General features: G+C 51.9%; 1 protein-coding gene across 1 annotated transcript; it reads right to left on the reverse strand.

Annotated features, from left to right (window-relative positions):
- Nucleotides 1-1,157: 1,157 nt before the first annotated feature.
- Nucleotides 1,158-7,148, reverse strand: EAH_00048420 (hypothetical protein, conserved; the record flags this gene model as incomplete). Its single annotated transcript, XM_013391406.1, has 11 exons — nucleotides 1,158-1,330; nucleotides 1,601-1,889; nucleotides 2,038-2,235; nucleotides 2,345-2,534; nucleotides 2,842-2,936; nucleotides 3,114-3,212; nucleotides 3,457-3,666; nucleotides 4,057-4,507; nucleotides 4,693-5,077; nucleotides 5,327-5,924; nucleotides 6,246-7,148. The coding sequence occupies 11 exons, from the start codon at nucleotides 7,146-7,148 to the stop codon at nucleotides 1,158-1,160; spliced, it is 3,591 nt and encodes a 1,196-aa protein (XP_013246860.1).
- Nucleotides 7,149-11,574: the final 4,426 nt, after the last annotated feature.

The raw sequence follows: 11,574 nt of genomic DNA on the forward strand, positions 1-11,574 counted from the left end.
GTAGGGGCTGACGCTCTAGTGGGGCCCGCAGGGGCCCCTAGGGGCCCCAAAGGTTCTATAGGGGCCCCCCTAATTGCTACCCATAGCGCTGTACGAGCTGCACTGAATAACATTTAATAAGGGGCCTCGTCTATGGGGGCCCCCCATGGGGGCCCCCTAACACAGGGCTTTATAGAGCTAATACTCAACAGCAAAAGAAACAGTAATTATGTTTTTTTATTTATTTTACTATTGATACTCCAGACAAAAGACAAAGACCTGCATATAAAGCCTTGCAGCAGTAGCACATTATAATGTAAGGGGGGCCCCCGAGGGGCCCCTGTGGGGCCCCCGACGCCTTCGCTAGAGGGGGCCCCCCATGGGGGGCCCCCCTCCATGTCTTGTCTGTGAAGTTGCATTTGCATGCGGTAGCATTTATTCATAAAGAGTTAAAATGCTGTTTTAATGTTTGGGGCTTTCTAAGGTTTCTGTGAGGAGTAGAGAGACACGTTCTGCGATATAGAGGGGACCCTTTCTCCTGTTGTTAAGCGCTCAGTCCGTGGGCTAGCTAGCTAGCTAGCTAGCTAGCTAACTGGCTAGCTACCTAGCCGGCTGGATCGACAGCTAACTAGCTAACTAGTTAAGCACCTCCTTACCCGGCTAGCTAACTAGCTAACTAGCTAACTAGCTGGCTTGCTAACTAGCTAACTTGCTAGCTTGCTAACTAGCTAACTTGCTAAAGAGCTGGCCAGTTCAATACCTAGAGGCGCTACCACCCTGTAGCTAGCTAGCGAGCCGATGGGCCAGCTAGCTGGCCCCTAACCCTGCTAGATGGCTAGCTAACTAGATGGCTAGCTAGCTAGCCCTTAAACTAGCTAGCTAGCCAGATAGCTATCCATTTAGCTATCTAGCTAGCTAGCTAGCAGGCAATGTATTGAGGTATGGCGATTAACCGAGCTACTGATCTCTGTGCTCTCTGCGGGGCACAGAGGAGAGAAAAACGGCAGACTCAGCCTTCCTACTACAGCAGCAGCAGCAGCAGCAGGAATAATAGTAGCAGCAGCAGCAGGACTAATAGCAGCAGCAGCAGGACTAAGAGCAGCAGCAGCAGCCTTGTGATGAACGTAAACGGACAACTAACTCTTTAGAGTGTCTGGGCAAGGCAGCAAAAGGAAGCATTAAATGCTAAGAGAAACTGCAGGGGGCCCCCGCATATTAATGCTGATGGGGCCCTCCTTGACTGCTGGGGGCCCTTCATTTACCTGCAGCTTAGGCCCAGCAGCAGAACCAGCAGCAGCAGCGGCTGCTGCTGCTGCTGCTGCTGCTGCTGCTGCTGCCAACAGAACCCTTCCTGAGGGCCCCCGTGACATACGAAACCACTCGAGGGGCCCCTGCCTCAGGGTTTAGACAGGCTGCTGTCTATTGCCAGTAAGGAAGGGCATTAAGGGCTGCCGTGCATGCACACAAACAAAAAGAAAACGAACCTCAAGCACCAGCAGCAGCAGCAGCAGAAGCAGCAGCAGCAGCAGAAACAGGAGAAGCAGCAGCAGCAGCAGAAGCAGAAGGAGCAGCAGCAGCAGCAGAAGCAGCAGCAGCAACAGCGACAGCAAGCCTAACTCACTGTATGTCTTCAGGGTTGAGGAGGAGCTGTATTTTGAAGTCTGCTGCTTCCTTGGGTTCCTCGGAGCCCTCCAAATCTGCAGCGCAATCATACACAAGCTGCTGCTGCTGCTGCTGCTTGCTGCTGCTGCTGCTGCTGTTGCTGCTGCTGTTGCTGCTGCTGTTGCTGCTGCTGCTGCTGCGGTACTGGAGAAGGAGCCCGTATTGGGGTGTATCGGCAGCTTACGGGGCCCCTCTTCTGTCTCTTCTTCTGTCTCCTGCAGAATCTTCACCTTCCTCGCGTTCGTCAGCTGCAGCAAAGCGCACACACCGGGCAGCTCTTGCTGCTGCAGTTGCTGCTGCTGTTGGTGCTGCTGCTGCTGGGGAAGGAGGGCCCTTCAGTATACAGCGAACGCTCTGGGGGGGGGGCCCCCAGGGGCCCCCAGTACCCTTTCTTACAATGAGAGTCGTAAGGAAGGCGCGGCATATTTCATATCGAGGCTTTCCTCGAACTAAAGAAGCAAATGTAGCCGTAGGCAAACTGCTGCTGCTGCTGCTGCTGCTGCTGCTGGCGGTGGGTGGGTCAACTGCAGCAGGAGAAGCAGCAGCAGAGGCTGTCTCGCTGACAGCCTCTACGTCCATTAGGGCTGCAGGAGCCTGCAGCAACACAGCAGCAGCAACACAGCAGCAAAGCAGCACAGCAGCAAAGCAGCAACAAAGTGTTTGAGAGCCAAGGCAGCAGGAAGCACGCAGCAGCAAACTTCACTGGGCTGTCGGGGCGCAGCAGGCAGCGAAACAGCGAACTTGCCTGCTGCTGCTGCTGCTGCTGCTGCTGCTGCTGCTGCAGGCGGAAGGCATCTCTTAGCAGCGAATCTTCGCAGGCCCTGATGTCGAATGAAGGAAGAGACTGCAGCGTCAGCAGCTGATCCTCCACATACGCGTTCCAGTGGGCCACCCTGCAGCAGCAGCAGCAGCAGCAGCAGCAGCAAAGGCAGCAGCATAAAGCAGCAGCAGCAAAACCAGCAGCAGCAGTAGCAGCAGGAGCACAAACAACAGCAGCAGCAGCACATACAACAGCAGCACAGGCGGGATGGAGAGGAGCAGCGGATGCCAGCAGACCTTTCCTTGGACCGGCAGCAGCAGCAGCAGCAGCAGTAACAGCAGCAGTAGCAGCATCAGTAACGCCAGCAGCTGCAGCAACTGCCGCAGCTGCAGCAGCAGGCTGCAGGAGGGGCGAGGTGTAACAGCAAGAAGGGACATTACCGCATTTGTATTGCGAATTCTTCATCTGCTGCTGCTGCTGCTGCAGCTCCTCCTTCTGCTTGTTTAGCTGCTGCTGCTGCTGCTGCGTTGAGCTCCTGAGGCCGAGAGACAGCACGAGCAGCAGCAAGGAGACACATCTCCAGCACAACTGCAGCAGCCCCTTAGTGCTGCTATTGTGGGGCCCCAAGCTCGTCTGCACCTGCCTATACACCTGAAAGGTGCGGAGACAGCCGCCAGCTGCAGCAGCAGCAGCAGCAGCAGCAAACGCCTACCGCCATCCGTTCTCTTTGGGCGCGGCAAATTTCCTCTTCTATCGCCGCTGTCTCCTCGCAACTTAGACGCAAGTCCCCGCAGGCAGGAACCTCTCCCTCCTGCACCAGCAGCAGCAGCAGCAGCAGCAGCAGCAGCAGCAGCAGTAACGGCAACAGCAGCACGGGTGCAGTGGTAGCGGCAGCAAACGTGACAGCCGTAGCATATCGTCACTCAACTGCAGCACCTCCCCGCACATTCACAACAAGGCGCTTCTTTTGCTGCTACTGCTGCTGCTATTGCTGCTGCTGCTGCAACCAGGAGCTCTCTGAAGCAGCAGCAGCAGCAGCAGCTTTAGGGACCCACAAATGCATCAGGGAATGCCTCCTCTTCTCTGTCGGCTTCCAGCAGCGCCAAGGACTCCTCTGCTGCAGCAGCTTCTGCCTGCGCAGCAGCTGCAGCTGCAGCAGCAGCTGCTGCTGCTTCTGCTGCTGCTTCTGCCGCGGCTGCTGCGGACGCATTCAAGACGCGAACCCGCGGAAGGATTATTCGGGCCTGTCGCCTGCAAGCTGCTCGCTGCAAGCACCAAAAAGAGCAGCAGCAGCAGCAGAGAGAACAGCAGCGAACAGCAGCAGCAGCAGCAACCAGCAGCAGCAGCAGCAGCAGAATCACCACCACGAGAGGCACTGATTTGGGTCCGTTGTTATTGCAGCGCAGTATACAGCAATAAACTTGTACAAAGGAACAAGGGAAGAAGCAGAGATACCTGTAAGCAGCAGCAGCAGCAGCAGCAGCAGCAGCAGCAACTGCTGCTCTTCCTGCTGCTGCTGCTGCGCTTGGCATGCCTGCTATTTCGTGGAGGTCGACGCTCTAGGGAAGGCAAGGGTTTAGTGTTTTTGGCTTAGGGTTTAGGGTTTAGTGCTTGCGGACTAGGGTTTAGGGTTTAGGGTTTAGGGTTTGACGTACCTGCATCTTTAGGGCCTGTTTCCTCGCTGCAAGACATTCCTTCAGCCGCAGCAGCAGCAAATCGTCTGCCCACTGCCACCGGTGCAACCACTGCACCCGCTGCTGCTGCTGCTGCTGCTGCTGCAGTTGCTGCTGGTTGTTTATAGGGGGGCAAAACAGCCTCCTGAGGAGGCGCCTGTGGGGGGCCCCCGGCAGTTTAACCGCTGGGTACCCGGGGAGTGTGCTGTACCCTGGGGCCCCGAAGGGGGCCCCTGGGGGCCCCCCCTTGTCAGCGGGGGCCCCCACAGTGGGGCCCCCCTGGGTGTTAGGAGACGGCAGCAGCGGCCAGAGGCCCCTGAGGAGGGCTTCCTGACCCTCTCGAGTGGAGGCCCTGTGCAACAGCAGGGGCCCCCCTGGGCTTTGCAATAAGGGGTCTCCCTCGGGGGCCCCCAAGATGCTTGCAGGGGGAGCCCTGCGCCAAACAGCAGCAGCAGCAGCACACACATACACACATACACACATACGTACATACATGCAGCTAGCCTTTCAGGTGCATGCACACCTGCAGCAGCAGCAGCAGCAGCAGCAGCAGAAGCTACGCATGCGCATATAAGCCAGGACCCCACACTACTTCAATCATACACCACAACCTCCCACCTGCACGGGGGGCCCCCCCCAGGGCCCTTATTTTCTTTCGGTTGTTCGCAGCTGCTGGGTAAGTTCATTAAAAAGTATCGAGGCCGCCGCTTGAGGGGCCCCTCAAGCTCCTGGGGCCCCTGGGGCCCCTGGGGGTCCTGGGGGCCCCCTGTGTTGTTCCCAGAGGTGCGGAGTAGCAGCTGCTGCAAGGCAGCAGCTGTGAGGCCCCCAGGGCCCCCAGGGGCCCCGGGGCCCCCCCCGGGGGCCCCTGCTCTGTGCTCATTTGTTATTTTTTGTCTTATAGAAAGCAAATCAAGATGAAGACGCGCCGAAAGGGAAAGGCCCCTAAGGAAGTCGCGAGATGCATGCAGAGGACCAGGGGACCCCAAATGAGTACCATACAGAACTGCAGCGCAGCAGCAGCAGCAGCAGCAACAACAGCAGCAGCAACAGCAGCACATGAGATGCGCAGCTAAAGCAGAGATTCGCATGCTGCTGCTTCGGCTGCCGTTGATGCTGTATTTGCTGCTACTGTATTTGCTGCTGCTGCACTTCTTGTGTCTTCTGAATCAACTGCTGCTGAATTTGCTGCTGCTGCTGTTCTTGCTGCTGCTGCTGCTCTTGCTGCTGCTGCTGCTGCTGCCGTATCTCTCACAGTTTAGGAAGGCAAGGCGGTGGGGTGGGGGCCCCTCAGGGGCCCCTGTTGTTTCTGGTGTTTGTTCTTCTCCAGGGAGGCCGAGGCAAGCCCAAGCCTCTGCTGCTGCACTTAAAGACAAAGAAGAAGAAGAAACTTCATGGGGGCCCCCCGGGGGGCCCCCCCTTCCTTCTAGCAAGAGGGCCTGAACCCAGGAGTCCGGTGCTTCAAGCCTAGGAGGAGGAGAGGGGGCCCCCGACGAAGGGGCAGCAACTGCTGCAGCAGCAGCTGCTGCTGCAGGCAACCCATTCTGGGGCCCCTGATCAGCTGGGGGGCCCCGGGGCCCTTGCAGTTGCTGCTGTTCTGAAGTGGGGCCCCCCTCAGCTGCTGCGAAGAAGTCCGGGTATTCCTCCCAGGTGTCTCCTATACCCTGTTCAGCAGCAACAGGCGGCAGCAGCAGAGCCGAGGGGCCCCCAACCCCACGGGGGCCCCCAACACCCCGGGGGCCCCCCGGCCCCCCAGAGGGGGGGCCCCCCTGGGCAAGAGAGAGATAGGCTGCTGCATCTGATGAAGTGGCGAGGAGGCCCCCCGTATCCCTGTGCACCTTCAAGCTAGTTACCTGCAACAGCAGCAGCAACAACAACAGCAACAGCAGCAGCAGCAGCAGCAACAGCAGCAGCTATAGAGTAGCAGAAACACCAGTAGTAGCACCAATAGCAACAGCAACAACAGCAACAGCTGTAACAGCAACAGCAATAGCAACACCAGTAGCAGCACCGGCAACAGCAGCAGCAACGGGAGCAGCAGCAGCTGCTGCTGCTGCTCCTGCTGCTGGCAGGGGGCAGGGGGGCCCCCCTGCTTCATTAGAGGAGTCCTTTGCTGTCCCTCCCCACCTATTAATTGCATCTTACAGGGGCCCCCGTCTCCTTTCGCTTCTTACCCTGAGGCCTTGCAGGTCGTTGTACGTGGCCCTAGCCTCTTCATCGGGATCTGCTGCTGCTGCTGCTGCTGCTGCTGGAGCGTGCGGATCCCCCGCGGCCCCGAGGGGCCCTTCTGGGGGCCCTGGAGGCTCGGCGTGGTCGCGCTGCGGCCTTGCTGCTGCTGCTGCTGCTGCTGCGGCTGTGGGGCCCCTAAGAACGGAAGGCAGCAGCACACGGTCGGGGGCCCGGGGCCCCTGGGGCCCTGGGGGCCCCTCCTTTGTGAGTTGAGGAGGGGCCTCTGGCAGCAAAAGACAAGGAGCTGTGTCTAGCTGCTGCAGGGTCTGGTTTCTTAGCTGCTGCAGGGTTAGCTGGGGGGCCCCCGAGGCCCCGCTGCGCCCTCTGAGGCCCCCTTCAAGCCCTTGCTGCTGCTGCTGCTGCGCTTGCTGCAGCAGATTAAAGGCCAGTGCATGCAGACGTTCAATCCTCAACCCCCAAACTGCAGCAGACCGCTCCAGCAGCATAGCAGCATGAGAAAACTTCATCGTATGGGCAGGGGGGCCCCCTGGAGAGGGGCCCCCGGGAGCCCCCAGGGAGGGGGCCCCCCCCCCTTCTGGAGATAGAGGGGGGCAGAAAAGAGGGTCTGAGGGGTCCCCATGCTCTCCTGCATGCTCCATCTCTATGAGGCCCTCCTCTGTAAGACGCAGGAAGCCTGAAAGGAGGCCCGCTAAGTCGTACTCCCATATACCTTTTGCTGCTGCTGCTGCTGCTGCTGCTGTTCCGTGGGGGCCCCGCAGCAGCAGCTGCGCAACTTCAGACAAGAAGGCCCCGACAGAATCCTCTTCAGCAGGCTCGCCAGAGGGGCCCCCAAAGGGGGCCCCCGGGGGCCCCTCTTCTCCTTGAGGGCACATAGGAGGGGCCCCCATGCCTTTGAAAAAGTTTGCTGCAGCAGCACTAGGGGCCCCTTTCGGTGCAGGTGGGGGCCCCCTTCCTGTAGGGGCCCCTCAGAGGAAATGAGGGTACCGTGAGATATATGAATGCATGCAGCAGCTTCTGTATCCGGGTGAGCCAAGAGAAGGGCCCCCTAACACCAACCACTTGGGGCCCCTGTACAAGGGCCTCCTGGGGGCCTAAGGGGGCCCTAGAAGGGTCTATTGGGGGCCCCTGGAGGGCCCTGGAGGCCCCTCAGTGAGGGCCCCTCAGGAGGAAGAGACGTGGCTGTCTCTGCCGTCAGAGAGTTCAAGGAGGGCCCCTCATCAGCAGATGTGCTGATAGTGTTTAGGGTTGGGGGCCCCCTTAAGAAAGGTCTCAGGCGGGTGTTGCTTGGGGCAGGGGGCCCCCCAGAAGTGCAGAGGGGCCCCCTTAGAGTAGACAAAAAAGAGTTAAAGGTCTATGTGCTGTGTGAATGCAAACAAAAAAGAAAAAGCTCTAATAAACACACTGGGGGGTGGGGGGCCCCCCCCGCCACCGACCCCAGACTGGGTACCCACTAGCTGGGGCCCCTGAGGGCCCCCTCCTTGCACATATTTCTGCATTAATTATTTTTAGTTAAAATTAACAATATTTTACCCTTATTTTCTTTTTTATTACTCCTTTGGTGTACACAGCACTCGAGCCGCAGCTGCTGCCCCTATAGGGGCCCCGTCGCCTAGCTGTGCTGCTGCTGCTGCTGTTGCTGCTGCTGCTGCTGCTGCTGCTGAAGCCTGGAGTGACGGGGGCCTGTAGGGGCCCCTCCTTTTGTTTATTTGAAGGAGTTCTTAGGGGCCTCTGGGGCCCCTCTTTGGGCACGCTTGCAGACAGTGAAGCGGTGCAGCGGGGGGCCCCAGGGTTTAGGGTTTAGGGTTTAGGGTTTGAGGGTCTAGCTGTTCGCTGCAATGGTGCTGCTGAAGGTCTTAAGAAAGACAAAGGCCAGAGAGAAGGAACTCCGTCTCCTCATGCTGTACGAACACACACAAACAAATATATCTAATATAATACACCGCAGCAAACAACAACAACAACCCCTTCTCTTACTCTCCCCTCTCCTATGACTAGCACATACAAGACCCCTATATAGGCCTGTTAAGGGCCCTCTTGGGCCCCCTATGGGCCCCTAGGGGGCCCCTACGGGGGCATCTGTGTGCAATAGGGGGCCCTCAGGTGGCCCCTAGGGGGCCCTTTGTGGGCCCTAGGGGGCCCCTAGGGGGCCCTTGAGGTTCCCTTGAGGGGCCCTTTTGGGGCCCTTTAGGGTTTATTCGGGGTCCCTTAAAGGGTTCTTTAGGGGGCCCCTTTGGGGGCCCTCTAAGGCCTTCTTTGGGGGGCCCTTTGGGGGCCTCCTGTGAGTTGCTGCGTGTTGATATTACGATATGAACACTGCATTTTGTGCTTGTGTTTTTATTCCTGCTTTTGCGTTTGTATTTCTGCTGCTGCCGCTGCTTCTGCTGCTGCTGCTGCTTCTGCTGCTGCTGCTGCTGATGTTATTAGGGGCCTTGATGGGGCAGGTAAGACGACGTTTGTGCGGCGTTTGAACGGAGGAGACGTTGAGAGTGTCGCGCCTACATTGGGTTTTAGCATTTATACATTTTCTTTGCGAGGGTAAGTAGAAAGGAGACAGTAGAAAGGAGACAGGCATCAAGTGTCTCCTCAGCACAGCCTTATACTGTCTCCTTCCTTCTGCTGCTGCTGCCTGTCTCCTTTTGTGGGGTTATGTTTTTATGCTCGGTGCTGTCTGTCTCTGTTTCTTCGTGTTGTTGTATTTGTCTCTGTCTCTGCTGTCTGTCTCTGTCTCTCTTTATTTTTTTGTCTCTCTTTTTATGTTTTGTGTTTATTTTCGTCTCTGTCTCTTTTTGTCTTTATTTGTGTCTCCGTCTGTCTTTATGTTTTTCTCTCTGTCTCTCTTTGTTTGCTTCTTTCTCTGTCTCTTTGTCTGTTTATTTCTGTCTCTCTCTGTCTCTTAATCTGTTTCTGTCTGTCTCTCTCTTTTTATGTTTTTGTCTGTCTTTGTTTATTTTTGTCTCTGTCTCTTTTTTTGTCTTCTATTTTTTGTTTTGTTTTTATCTTTGTTTGTTTGGGTGATGCCGCGTTGTTTATCTTCATTTACTTCTTTTCTCTCCTTTTCTCCTGCATTATATTTATTATATTTAACATATTAATTATATTTATTATTATTTATTATTATTACAATATTTAATATGTTTATTTTATTTATTTTATTTATTTTATTTATTTTTCTATTGGTTGGATCCTATATTATGTTAATTAATTATAATATAATTTAATTTAAAGCTGTTTAAGAGAGAGACAGACTCATTAATCTTATTAATTAATTAATTCCTATTTAATTGCTATTTATTTAATTTTTATTTAATTTAATTGATATTTATTTAATTTTTGTTTAATTTAATTGATATTTATTTAATAGTAATTAAATGTAATTGATATTTATTTATTATTAATTTAACTTAACCGACATTTATGTAATAAATTATTAATTTAATTTATTTAATATTAATTTAATTTAATTTAATTTAATTTAATTTAATTGATTTGTTTAGGTATCACTTGAGTGTATGGGATGTGGGGGGCCAGCGAACAATTCGCGCTTTTTGGCGGCATTACTTCGAGTGTACAGACGGTCTTCTGTGGATAGTAGATGCAGCAGACAGAGAAAGAATGTGCTGCTGTAGACAAGAGCTTCATACTCTCCTTAAAGAAGAGGTTAGTAATATATATTTATTTATATTAATTAATTTATCAGAGATATAGAGACAGAGAGAGAAAGAGAGAGAGGCAGAGACAGAATACGACAGCAGATTTATTATTTTTTATGTTTTTATGTTATTATCTGTTTGTCTTTGTGTTTATAAACAAAGACACGGTATAAACAAACAAATAATAAGGCTATTTGCATGCATGCACGCGCACTGTCTCTCTTTATGTCTCCTTTCTATCTCTTTCTGTCTCCTTTGATGTTGTTGTGTCTCCTTTGGAGTACTGCTGTTTGTCTCTTTCGTTCTTTTCATCTGTCTCTCCTTGCCTTCATTTGAATTAGGTTTTACTCTCTTTGTTGTTTGTCTGTTTATTTATATTTATTATTTTATGTCTCTGTTTACTGTTTATTTATTTATATTTATTATTTTATGCCTCTGTTTACTGTTTATTTATTTATATTTATTCTTTTATCTCTCTGTTTATTTATTTATATTTATTCTTTTATCTCTCTGTCTCTTTTTTTGTTTTTTCTTTGTTTTCTCCTGGTTGTCTGTTTATTAATTTATTTATTTTTTCTTCATTTTGTCTCTCTGCTTCTTTGCTTGTGTTTGTCTGTCTCTGTCTGATGACTAGATATATGCACATTATTTATTTCCTATTTATATTATATCTTTTAATTTTTTTGTTTTTGTTTGCTTTAGAGACTCGCAGGGGTCCCTGTCTTAGTGATGGCTAATAAACAAGATGTCCCTTCTGCGCTGTCTTCCGATGAGATTCAAGAAGTTAGTTTGTCTATAAATAAATAAATAAATATATAATATATGCATTATATTATATATATATATTTATATATATTATATATAATATCTGTATGTTATATATATAATTTTAGTTTTGATGTAATATCATATGACTCTTTACACGTATATCTATTTATATAATATAATATTAGTATAATATATAATTCAATATAATATAATATAACATACGGTGCTTTCTTCTGTCTCCTTTGCTTTGTCTCCTCTGTCTATGTCTGTTTATCTCCAACCCTTTTTTGTGTTTCTCTCTCTGCTCTTTTTCTTCATCGCCTTTCTTTTATACCTCCTTTCTTGTTTTTGTTGCTGTCTCTGTCTCTTCTGTGTCTCTTTTGTGTCTCCTTGCTGTCTCTCCCTCGTCTCTCTTTTATTTCTTTTCTGTCTCCTTTTCTCTCCACTTGTGTGTCTGTTTTATCTTTGTTTGTTTTTGTTTGTTTATATTTTTATTATTTGTATTTGTTCCCCCTTGCTGCTCTTGTGTCTTGCATTTGTTTGGGGTGTACGTACACCTTAACCCCGCTGCAGTGTGGGGTGCACGCTGCATGCATATATGCATGCATGCATGCAGGCTTTGGGTCTCCTATTTGGGGTGTACGTACACCCCAGCCGAGCAAGCGGCAGTATATTGTGTACGTTGTTGCTGTTTGCATGCATGCAACTGCATGCAGGCTTTGGGGCTGTCAGAGATGAGTGGCAGTCGTCATTGGGCTGTGATGCCCTGCAGCGCGAAGAAGGGGACGGGGCTTTTTGAAGGAGTCTGCTGGCTGGTGGAAGACATTTCGAGCAAAGTTTTTGTGCAGCTTTGAGGTGTACAGACACCCCAAAGGCCAATATATATATATATATA

Source organism: Eimeria acervulina, genomic scaffold (assembly GCF_000499425.1).
Source record: "Eimeria acervulina Houghton genomic scaffold, Eah_scaff762, whole genome shotgun sequence".
In the NCBI taxonomy this organism is placed as follows: Eukaryota; Apicomplexa; class Conoidasida; order Eucoccidiorida; family Eimeriidae; genus Eimeria; species Eimeria acervulina.